This window comes from Halichoerus grypus, chromosome 2 (genome assembly GCF_964656455.1).
Source record: "Halichoerus grypus chromosome 2, mHalGry1.hap1.1, whole genome shotgun sequence".
NCBI classification, from domain to species: domain Eukaryota; kingdom Metazoa; phylum Chordata; class Mammalia; order Carnivora; family Phocidae; genus Halichoerus; species Halichoerus grypus.
Window position 1 is genome coordinate 191,111,401 of NC_135713.1, and position 12,618 is coordinate 191,124,018.

General features: G+C 44.9%; 1 protein-coding gene across 10 annotated transcripts in view; it reads right to left on the minus strand.

Annotated features, from left to right (window-relative positions):
* Nucleotides 1–234: 234 nt before the first annotated feature.
* GPATCH8 (G-patch domain containing 8) overlaps nt 235–12,618 on the minus strand; it is a 118,185-nt gene continuing 105,801 nt past the window's right edge. For all 10 annotated transcript variants that reach the window (XM_078065814.1, XM_078065822.1, XM_078065821.1 and 7 more), the window contains 2 exons: nt 9,285–9,415; nt 235–6,399 (listed from right to left, as the gene is read on the minus strand). In XM_078065814.1, the coding sequence (XP_077921940.1) occupies nt 2,511–6,399; nt 9,285–9,415 (4,020 nt within the window). In that variant the 3' untranslated portion in view covers nt 235–2,510. The remainder of the gene's footprint in view (nt 6,400–9,284; nt 9,416–12,618) is intronic.

Below are 12,618 nucleotides of genomic sequence, written 5' to 3' on the forward strand. Positions count from 1 at the left end.
CCAAGACACCCACCTAAGACCGAAAGAAAATTAGCCATGACTATTTCCTTCTACAGCACAATTTCCCCCCTCTACTTGGGCAGCCTGTCTTGAGAAGCTCAATTCCAAACATCATAAGCAACACGTGCACAAGAATCTATCCCCTGATCACTTCACAAAATGTTATTTGTAGCCCGTAACTCCATCCCTTCCCAGCTTGAATGGATGGGGCAACAATCACAACAGACTGCCAAGTTTCCACAAATCATTGGTTTATTAGAAAGTTCCTTTCCCTAATTTTACAGCATATATATCTCTATCATATGTGATAAAGTTAAATACAATCTGTAATGCTTGTAAGTAAGGATAGGTTATTTTGTTTTTCCTTTTTTTTTTTTTTTTAAGTTTTAAAATCACTATTCTGAAAGTTAAAGAAAACTGCCCCCAGGAAGGTCGAGAGGCAGCCAGAGTATGGCTCAATCTACAAGCTAATGGGAAGCAGCACAAAAATGTTAATACTGTATTATTTAAATATTTACATGGGCTGAAAGCAAAGAAAAATGAGTCCCTTCACTTCAAACAGATGATTTCATTTTTCCAGTGCTAGCTATCAAAAGTGATGCTTCTGAATCAGATGAGGAGCACTGAACAGGCAGGAGGCTCAGTGAAGAGCCTTGTTAGCCCAGCACTCGCTTCTCATAAACTCAAACCCCCTTTTCTTTTGGGAATCTAAGAAGAAAGGCAGAACATAGAGCCTTGGCCCAAGTAAGTAGGGTTTGCTTCTTCCTGTCCAGTGACCACCCAACCAATTCTAGCCACAGGAATAGGTAGGGAAATGCTAACTACACCAAAGATGAGACCTGCAATATAAATGGGTCAGTATGTTAATTCGGTCTGAGAGTCCTGGTGAAAGGCAAGAGGAGGAAGAGGAACTGAGGTGGTACTTCCTCTGGTAGGTGTCATGGGAGAAAAGGGGAAAAAAAAAAGTCTTCACTGCTTAAACTAAGCTGGGCAGAAGGCATGGAAACTGTGAAGCAAAAGAATCTGCAGTATCTATAAATGTGCTCACCTCCCCACATGAGAAGGAAGACACTGTCCCAACTCTATCATCCTCAAGTCTACTTCTACTTCAGTTTCTAGCCATCCCAAAAGGCACATTAAAAAAAAAAATTGTCAGAGGGGGCTAAGTACTAGGAAGGCAAATGGACTGCCTGGAACAAGGCACCCAGGAAACCCCCCGGAAAATCACTCTGAATCTCACTGCTTCCAGAGAATAAAGCTCTCGAATCTCTCCTTCCTCCTCTGTGGGCCCTCCTGTTTCTCTGTATAACAGATGATGGGAAATGTCGTAACTGAGGATCCCTCTGACACCCCCAGCTGACTGCTGCCCATTAGTTCAAAAATCCCAGTGCTGGGGGCACCACCTACTGCAAATGAACTAAACATTTTGTCCCAGCAAAAAAATGTTAAACAATGTTCCTTTTTTTTGTTTTAACATTTTTATAGTTCATAACTTCAAAAAATACATGAGCTTGATAAAATATACATGCTTAGTCATTTTTGCATCTAGCAGAAAACAGATACTTTATTTTTTGTTTTCATTTTATAACCTTTAAAGTTTCTTAATTCAACTAGGGCAAACATATTTACACAAAGCCACCAGAACAAGGATCACTTAAAGAGCTGGATGTAAAAAATATTATTGCAGTATACTACAAATATGGAACCTTTTTTTATATGAGCTACAAAAAGCAGCATTTACGTTTATAGAGTTCAGTGCAATTTTTTACATTTAAAAAAAATCCTATAAATTAAGAAGGAAACATCAACATGACAGAAGAAAACACACCCTTCAGACACATGAGCTCCTCTCTGGGGAAGCACACGGGCGACTTTAGGTTCCGCATAGCTTCTATTCATGATAAGATCTTCTTTTCTGGGATATGCAGATATCTCTTCTGGGATGAGGGACATGAGGACAACAGGGCCACGTGTGTGGCTCTGTGTGGGAAGTGGACTGAATACAGCCTGAGTAGCATCTGGATCCAGGTCAGACTCCCTTTCCACCTCACCCGGGATAGCAAGAAGGTCACCAAGGGATGGTCAAAGACACTGAGAGGGCAGGACCAGATGGACAAACCGCCGGCCAGAGAGGAAGAAAATGTTTTACAATTTACAGAAGGGAAGAGCAGAGGATAAAAAGGAGAGAGAGGGAGGAGAGGAGTGTCCAAACTCGACAGTTTGGAGATGTTGCTGCAGAGGGGTGAGGAGCACTTACTGGTGTTCCCTAGCTTGGAAACACAGGAGAGGAAGGGACAAACAGAAAGGGGGAAGGGGGAAAAAAATCCCTGATAGTAAAACCCAAAGCAAACCTCAAATCTAAAACCACCCCTGCAAGCCAAAACTTGGTTCTTTGGCTGTCAGACACTGCCCATCCCAGCTTGTACTTGCTGGTATTAATGGCTCAATACCCCCGAGGGAAGATATACAGGTCACCTTCCCTGGCCCTTCTTGGGCTCCCATCCCCCAAATCATGTGCCATGGCTAGGCGGGTGCTGCAGGTCCTGACCTGAGAAGATGGGGTGAAGTAGTGGGTGGAGGTGGAGGGCAGTGGCAGCTGCTGCAGCAGGCCGTGGAGCAAGCAGGGTAGGGTAGAGGGCAGCATGTGGGACAGGATGGAAGGTGAAGGGCCCAGGATGAATGGCTGAGGCAGGAATGATATGGATGGGATGGCTAGCGAGAAAGGTGGCAGGGTGGCCAGGGATGATTGAGTGAGTGAGGTGGGACAAGGAAATGGGGGTTAGGTGGGGCTGGGGAATATGATGTACTTGGGCGAGTGGCTGGGGATGAGGATGGGGGTGAATTCCAATGGCAGCGGCAGCTGCTGCCGCATGATGTTGCAGGATGGCGTGCTGAACAGTTGTGATCGAGGTGGCAGAGGCTGTGGCTGGCTGCTGAATGTGGATGGGCTGCAGGGCTGGAGCGGCTGGGGCCAGGGCGGCCGAGGCTGGAAAGGCCTTTACTTGCTTGGCCAGAAGCTGCTGCTGGATGTGTTGCTGTGCGGCCTGCTGGAGCTTGCTGTACTTCTCCATCTCCTCGGGGGTGAAGGTGATGGGCTGGCTCTCCAGGGGGGCCAGGGAAGCATCCTCAGCCCCATCAGTCGACTCAATGCTAGGATCCCCACTGGGAGGTGCGTAACTGGGGAAGTGCTCAAGGTCTGGCGCTATAGGCAGCAAGCTGGATTCCACAGGGCCTGGCTGACTGCCACTATCCAAGGACTCTAGGGTGTCCCCGTCGCTGGGGTCAGGGAGGTAGTTATGGGAGACGGCGGGGTCCCCAGGATAGCAGTCAGAGTGCACTGGGGTGCCTAGTGGAGCCACAGGGTGATCAGCAGTAGCTTCTTCAGACTTTGGCTCTTCTGGGGGTGGGTCTGATAAGGGGCCAGCTGTCTCCTCGGAAGGGAACTGATGTCCAAATGGGGCATCACTACTCCCCGGAGGCCCTTCTTCTGTCTCTGACTGTTCTTGCTCTTCCCCCCTTTCTAAGCCAGACTCTTCACATTTCTTGGTGTTGGGCTTTCGGGTAGCTGGGAGCTTCCCTATCAGTGGAAGGACAGGCTTATTGCCAAGAGATGGGGGGAGCTTGGGCCCAAAGTAACCTTGCGGGGGGTCCTTGAGCTTGAGCCCGGCTTTATTAGGGGTGGCCAGCACCTCCTCACTCACACTGGCTTTCCTCTCCACTTTCCTTGACTGGATCTTCTCCAGTAGCAGCTTGGCAGTGACGGAGTTCTTGTCTTCCGGGCTGCAGTCACCTTCCGACCCCCGTCCTGCGCCAGCACTGCTGTTCTGGGAGGGTGGGCCCGTCCCTTTACCATCGTCTCCTCTGCCGTCCTCCTTCTTGCCAGGACCTTCTCCCCGGCCTGCTCGGAAATAGTGGGGAGACTGGGAGCGGTAGATTTTCGAGCGGATGAAGTCTCGACGGCCGGAACGCCTCTCCTCGGGGCTTTCGTGACCCCATGAGCCCTTCCGGGAACCCGATCTCTGGGAAGGGCTCCTGGTGCTGCGGCTGCGGTCTCGGCTGTAGCTTCGGCTCCGCTGCCAGCTGTGCGCCGTGGTGCTGCGGCTTCTGCGCTGGCTCCGGCTGCGGCTGCAACTGCTGCTGCGGCTGCGGCCCCGCGACCGCGAGCGCCCCCTGCTGTGACTCCGAGAGCGGCTTCGGGACGGGCTGCAGCTGAGGCTATAGTCGTCGTCCGAAGACGAGTATTTGTGCCGTTTGGACCGGTGCTTGGAGCCGGCGTAGTCGGAGTCGTCAGAGTCATGGGAACGCTTGGAGTGCCTGCGGGACCGGTCACTGTAGTCACTGTAGCTGTCATCGGAGTAGCTGCGCTGTCGGCTGTAGCAGCTGCGGTCTGAAGAAGCGTCCGAGCTGCTGGAGTAAGAGCGCCGGGACGAACGGTGTGAGGAATGGCGCCGGCCCGAGCGGGAGCGGCTCCGGGAATGCTCGCTGCCCGAGTCTTCCTCCTCTTCCTCCTCCTCGCTGTACTGGGACGGAGACTTCTGGTGCAGCCGGTGCGACGAAGCATCATCACTGTCCTCCTCTCCGCTGCTGGGGCGACTCCGATGGCTGGCCCGGCTGCTCCGTTTGGCGCTGGCTCTTCGCTGGCAGGAGGAAGCTAGAGGCTCACCTCTGTGTTTCCTGCCACCATGATCCTGGGAGTCGCCCCCGCCCCCTCCTTCATCCTTCTTGCCACTGCCCCCTTCTTCAGCCGGGAGGGGCCTCCGCTGGGAAGCATCTTGAGCTCGCCGCCGCCGTCTGGGGGGTGCAGGGCTACCACTCCCAGGGGGCTCTGGTTTGGGTCCCCGTTCAGAATCTGCTGGAGCTGATGACTTATTCTTCTTTCGTTTTCGTTTCTTGCGCTTCTTGGACTTCTCCCCAGACTCTGTCTTAGAGCTTTTCTCCTCTGGGTCAGCCTTGTGTTTCCTTTTGTGTTTGCTTGATTTTTTGTGCTTCTTTTTCTTTTTGTGTCGGTGGGACTTCCCAGATCGTTCTTTCTTGCTGGGAAGGCTCCTCCCTGTGTCCTCCGTCTCTGACCCGTGGCTGCCCCCAGGTTCCGGCTTGTTCACGCTGCTGCAGGCCGACCCTGAAGCAGGTGCGTCCATTCTGCCTCCTGAGGCATGTTCTACATTCTCCCCCCCGTCCTTGCTTTTATTTGGCTCACCGGCATCAAGGCCTTGGAGATGGTCCTTTGAGGAGCCTCCTGTATCCTTTGGTTTTTCCGTCCCTTTAGCTCTGGCATCTTTGTTCCTTGAAAGTTTGAAGTCAAAGTATAAAGGGTTACAACTGTATGAAATGGAGGGTTCTGCCTTGGTAAAAATTAAGAGTTCTGATGGCCACTGGAGGGCAGTGCTTTCATCTTTGCTCAAAACCGGAAAGAAGGGACCAGTAGGATGTTTGGGTCCCTCCTGGCTTTCTTTCCCTGCTGGGGTGATCTGAGAGGTTTCTTTAGAAGGGTTAGACTCACACATTTGGTTCTCTGTGACCTTCTGACTTGGACTCTCTACATTCTGCTCACTTACATCCCCTCCTGAGGCCTTCTTTGTCTCAGCCTTGCTTCCAGGCTCTGAGGGCTCTGTGACACTGGTTTCCGTCTGCTGCTCGCAGACTTCATCAATGGTCTTCTCTGCTCCTTGGCTTGCTGCCACCTTGATGCAGCCTTTAGGCTTGGGAGAACTGCTTTTTTTGCTCTCTAGGGCATTCTTTGGGTGTATACTAGTATCACCTTCCATTTGTTCACTGGCTCTCATGAAGAGTAGGAAGGGGAAATTTGGTTTTACTTTGCAGTGTGCTGGGGGAATGTAGTGGTAATACTCTGGTTCTGCAGCTCCAGCTCCTTCTTCTCGCTTCATTCTTTTTAACTTAGATAATGTTGAGGCAAGGGACCCTCCATCCTGAGGGTCTTCATCTTCTTTTTTACCATCAAGATTACTGTTACCGTCAGAGTCTCCCATCTTCTGCAGTCCTTGGTCAGAACCCTTCTCATCAGCTTTCGTTCCATCTTCAGAGGTCCCTTCCTCTGCATGGTCCTTGAAAACTGATGCTATTGATTCGAGTTTGACAGGAGCCTTCTTGGCAAAGGAAAATGACACTCCCAATTTTTGCAGTGGAGTCCCTAGATTATTCTTAATGCCAAAGCTGATGCCTTGGGAGGCTAAGCCAGGGGCCTGTGCCAGTCCAGGGGTACTAGTGATCTGTACTGCAGTGAAAGGGCCTCCTTTATCTGTGGAGAACTCAGATCCCGGGCCGCAGGAGGCAGCAGTGCTTGTGCCACTGCTTGCAGCTGATTCATCTTTATCATCATCTCCACCTTCTTCATCTATAGCCACCGTGGTTGGTCTGAACATGGGACCACTTCCAGGTGCACTACACAATGGTTTAGAAAAATGAAAAACAAAAAAAGTTTAGGGGTACATTTCATACTTCTTATAGAACACTTCTCTCTTATGTTCCATCATTCATTGTAGGTAGCCTCAAGGACACTACGTGGTGGTCGTTTCCTAGCCCTGTGCTAAAAAGAGAACTTGCTCTGTGAGTTTAGGCAAAGTCTCATTTTGTTCATCTACTAATTAGCCGTATTCCCAGCACCAGCCAGTTACTACCATTTCTTCCTAAGCATCTAAAATTTAAAAAGTGAAGCTACATCACACAGTTCAAATACTCTTTTGTCACCACCTAGTAAACGTGACCCATACTGTATTTTTTTTTTTTAAGTTTATTTATTTAAGTAATCTCTATACCCAACGTAGGGCTTGAACTCACAACCATGAGGATCAAGCGTCGCGTGCTCTTCCAACTGAGCCAGCCAGGCACCCCTGTTCTTCTTTCTTACTGAAACATCCTACCCATCAGAATGCCATCAAACATATGGTTGAACATCTATTCACAAAGGTCGTATTTCACTCAGCTAAAAAAAAAAAAAAACCCTCTAATTTCCTCCATATTTTCAAATTTGATTTTTTAAAATGTGGATATTTTCAGGGCACCTGGATGGCTTAGTCGTTAAGCGTCTGTCTTCGGCTCAGGTCATGATACCAGGGTCCCGGGATCGAGCCCCACATCGGGCTCCCTGCTCAGCAGAGAGCCTGCTTCTCCCTCTCCCACTCCCTCTGCTTGTGTTCCCTCTCTCACTTTCTCTGTCAAATAAATAAATAAAGTCTTTAAAAAAAAAAAAATGCGGATTATTTTCTGAGTTTAACATTGTCAGAAACCTCCACCATGCTACTCCATGGTAGTCTGTGGTTAGTATGTCTGTTTCAGAAACTAAGAGTCTGTGCCTATTTTTTGGGCACCACATCAAAGCGTTTGCTTTGGTTTTGTGGTAATTTCTGGGCCTTCTGTATAATGATCATGATGCTATCAAAAGCTTTCCCAGCTCTGAAAACAGGAGCACGGAGGAGCCCCAAAGCCAGTGTTTTAAACTCATTTCATGTCTGAAATTTTTTCAGTGTGTGGACTATCCACTTGAGGTATTTTTCAAGCCAAATTCAAGAAGTGAGGAGAATTAGATATCTGTTTGGATGAAGCCTTTTTATCTGATCCTTAGCTACTAGCTGTCCTAAACTCAGAGACTAAATATATGTGGATAATGTGGTATCCCTTGCTATCTAGACTCTTGCTAATGGAAGACAGGAACCCAAAAGATTTAGATAGCAAGAGACACTTACACTGTGTCACAAAACCTACCCCATGGCAAAAAGACCCTCAAATTGAAGAAAAACAGATCTTATTTTGTTCTTTTGCTTAGTCTTTGCCATGTTAATTGCTTTAATAACACTTACTATGGGGTCATGCATTAATTCTGGGACAATGAAATACCTGATGATGGGTCAAAACCTCTTCTTCTCCCAAGAGATTACTTGGTCATCTTTTAACTGCTTATTTATAAAACTGAGAACTACAAGTCACCTCTGAAGAAAAACATGTATTAAAGTATGTCCCAAATTAGAAAGTGACCTGGTATATACTTTTAGAATAGGTACCCTTGCAAAATGCCCAAGAGGAATGTGTGATAATATAAAAAGCTGCCAAAGAAGGAATCAGAACCAGTTTACAGGCAGCTTAACTCAACATTAGAGCTCATTGGTTAATTCTGTTTCAAAACTCATACTATGTGTTCTCTCCCTTCCTTCTTCCTCCAAAATGCTAGAGAAGTAAATAAGTAAAAAAAAGGATCCTGAGACAAAAATGAACTTAGTAAGTCCAGGCAGGAACTTGGAAACTGTGGCCCCAACTTGGCTGTGAACTTTTGAAAGCCACAATCATAGTTTCTCTTTCCACTATAACCAGTTCCTTCCTTTGGTCCTGGCCAGCTATTAAAAACAAACATGGGGGCCTAAGTCTTTCTGATCGAGGCACATACCTCATGAATCCTCAGATGCTCAAAGACTGGGTCCCCAAAGTCTAGTTGCTTAGAAATTCAGCCCTAGGTGGGCTGAATTCCACCTAAGGCTAAATACCAGCCCCCAAATTGATAATCATCAAGAATCATGAAGGAAGATTAAAAAGAACACTCAAGAACGTAGGAACCTGCAGAGTAATAAATGGACAGAATTCCCTAGGTTTCAGTGATTAGTACAGGCTGTATAGTACTTAAAAGGAAGTTACAACACTTGAGTCTCTGCCCCAGTACTGTTTAGTTATAAAATAGAATACTGTAATATATGTGCTTTTCTATAAAACACAGGTTGGAGAATGGAAACAATAATATTTATATAATTTATTGATTTACTGAGCATCTTCTATGGCACTCTTTTATAAGGCACTTTTTTTTTTTTAAGATTTTACTTATTTATTTGACAGAGAGAGACACAGCGAGAGAGGGAACACAAGCAGGGGGAGTGGGAGAGGGAGAAGCAGGGTTCCCGCTGAGCAGGGAGCCCGATGCGGGGCTCGATCCCAGGACCCTGGGATCATGACCTGAGCTGAAGGCAGACGCTTAACGATTGAGCCACCGAGGCGCCCCTAAGGCACTTCTGATGTAAAGATAATCACTCCTCAAAACGACTGCAAGAAGTAAATTGTTATTATCATCTCCCATCTTACAGATAAGGACACTGAGGCATAGAGCTTAGATAGCTAAAATCACACAGATAGGATATGAACTCAGAAGTGTATATTCATCAAATCAGTATATTATACTGTAATAAGAGATAGGCTTTCAGTTTGAAAGATTTACTAATAAGGATTATAATTCTTAAATTTAAGGATTAAAACTATCTGTAGAACCCTCTGAGAGAAAATATCCTCACCATTCAGCTTGTTTCCTTTGCTCTGCCAATTCATGGAGCCGCCGAAGGGCTTTTTCCTGTTTCTTCTCATCTTTGCGGGATCTTGAAGACACATTTCGAGCAAACTCTCTCTGTTTAAGATCTTTCAATCTCTGGGGTAACAAAAAAAAAGGGAATAGAGGGTGGGTGATTTGGAATAACTTGGGGGTCCTGAAAACAAGGCCTTTAGAATATTTACTTCAATCAGTGGTTACACTGCTAGCATAGAACACACTGTTATATTCTTACAGTAACTGAAAACACAATGGCTGATTACTTTGGATAAAACACTTGGAGTACCTGCACTTCTAATTAGGACAGCATACCATTTGCTTTATGGGGCAAAATTAAATGATTTCAGAAGCAACAAGCAAATCTTAGAACACTAGGAGGAAAGAAAAGGGACTATTTAATCACCTGCTCCTCCAGGATGCAAAACTAGACAAACAGAACATGAGATAAACTGTCATAACACAAGCCAAAGAGAACAGAAAGGGGTTAGGCTAGTACAAAAAATTACCCAGGTGTAAGATCTTAAAAAGCAATGTACAGCTTACATGGGAGGTTATTTGAATCAAAATAACAAATAGAAAACTTTTATTTCACCATAAAAAGGTGCTATGATTTCTTTTCAGCATGAACAGTTTTCCTGTGACTATCAAACAAACCGTCTTCCAATGCTCGCATGTTCAGAGCTCACCAGTCTGACCACTTGCAGCTGGTCAGTCTGCTGAAATGAGAGAGTAATATGTATAGCTCTTTCATTCCTTCATGGCCCTCAGAGGAACATCCAGGGGATGAGGAGGGAGAATAGAGGTAAGTCAAAGAATTTATTACTTAAAATCCTGATAAAAGAATGGGTTGTTCATTCTCAGAAACTACTATATAATTTTCCTTAAAACAAAACAAAACAACAACCAAAAAAGAACAGTGCTATGACACACTGGTGACAAAGTCCAGACATATCTGCAATGAAGACAGAACTAAAATTATTTCCAACACACTAGATAATATAGAAAACAAACCAAAACAAAACACATACATTAGCCTACGCTTTTATAATAGCATTAGGAAAAGGAATTTGACCCAATATAAAGTGGACATTGCTTTGTGGAAAGGCATGATGTTCAACAGACAGAGGAATTTTCTTATCTAATATTTATGAAATGTGTTTTGAATACTTTTGAATTGGGAGGGGGAAAAGGGTGAAAAGACACACACAAAAAAAGATATACAGCTAAAGACACTAGTAGAAAAACTCACTCTTGTGATCTGGGCTCCCAAATTAGAAGGATTTGCTTTCAATACATCAGCTGAAAATGTCACATCACAAAGAAAAAAAAAAAGTAAAAATAAAACAAGAGTGGAAGAGAAAAAAAAAATAAAGCAAGCATTACTACACAGGCTCTCTTAGTGAATCTGCAAACTATTATACTGAACAATCAGGGACAAAGCCATCAACTCTGAAAGGGTCGGGGAGAAGGGAAGCAGCTGTACAACACATATATGTGTACATACACATAGACTGACACAGTAATAATCTCTCCTAGATAAATAGACCTATCTGCATTCAGGAAGGACAGTTAATAGAACTTTAGGAAAGACCACTGCTACCTAAAAACAGTCTATCTTATTTTCATTTACCTTTATTTTAGGAATGTTCAAGTAACCAACAGCCGGCAAAATATTTTACTAAAGCCAACTATCCACAATTTTGGACTTTTTAAAAACCACTTCAAGATGGTGAATCAACTATTTTGAATAAATATGAATTCCAATTTCCTCCTTTCAAGGAGAATGAGGCAGAAAGAGCCTGTCAGGACTATTATATGATTATTTCAGGCTACAAACCTAGATTTTTTCTATGCCAAACATTTACCAAGTTTTCTGGCCAAAATTTAAATAGAACATGTTTGTCTCATATCTGCCATCTTCTCTCTAGCCACCCCATAGGCCTGCAAAATCTCCCTGAGCCTCATCATTTCTTTCCTTCTTACAAATATTTCATTACTTTTAGGAGTTATTTCGCAAACTAAAGGACACTGTTTATTATTATTATTATTATTATTATTTTTTGGAGGGCAGCAAAGCAAGGTTTATTGAGCAACAGAAAAGTCATAGTACAAAGCTCTTGAGGAGGGAGAGGACCTGAAAGGGTTACCCTTAAAGGACACCGTTTAAAAGAATGAGCATTTTATCAAAGCCTGGAGTCTCCAGGCTAAGTCAGACACAGGTTCGACTTTCCAATCATTCAGCAACCACTTGGTGCAACTTTGAAGTAGAAGGGATAAAACTATGTCCACATCATCCTGAAGATGCCCTATCTCAAATTCCTACCACAACATAACTGGAGATAGGGAGGGAATAAAATGGGATGATATCAGTAAAACAAATCCAAGTTGCAGCCCCATTCTAGGCAAAGCTATACACCTATATGGGGTGTAGTAAACATTCTTAAATCACCTTTACAAACTTTATTTTTTATTATTATTTTTTAAAGATTTTATTTATTTATTCGACAGATAGCGCAAGTAGGCAGAGTGGCAGGCAGAAGGAGAGGGAGAAGCAGGCTCTCCACTGAGCAGGGAGCTGGACCTGGGGCTCGATCCCAGGACCCCAGGATCATGACCTGAGCCGAAGGCAGCCGCTTAACCGACTGAGCCACCCAGGCGCCCCTATTATTATTTTTTAAAAGATTATATTTTTAAGTAATCTAAACACCCAACGTGGGATTCAAATTCACAACCCCGAGATCGAGTCACATGCTCTACCAGCCAGGCGCCCCACCTTTACACACTTTAAAGTCTGGGGTCTCAATGTAAAACTGGGAACCCCAGAATTCTAACCCAAACCTTAGAGATAGGGCCTGGTAACTCTCCCAAACTCAGAATGTATGTTTGAGGTCTTTCTCCCAGATGAGGGCATTTAGATGATAAAAATGGATTCCTAATTCCAAGTCTTTCCTTTCTACCCAAGGTCAAACTAAATTCCCCTCACAAAGTCTCTACTCATACCTCATAAATTTTTCTTCTTTCTGAACTGTCTTATCTTAATACTTTGTCAAGCACTCATCTAGCAACCACCATACTTTGCACTGACTATACTTATTCCTGCCCTTCAGAAAGGCAGTCTGTGTGTAGTTTCAGAGTCAGAAAGACTTGTGTTCAAATTCATTAATCACCAGCCAAGTGATTTCATCTCTCTAAGCTCCAGTTCTCCCATTAGAAAAATAGAGCCATTCTGGCAATAGATTTATGAGTGTAAGTGTCAAAATAAATATAAAGCACTTTGTATGTCAAAACTGTTCAATATTGTC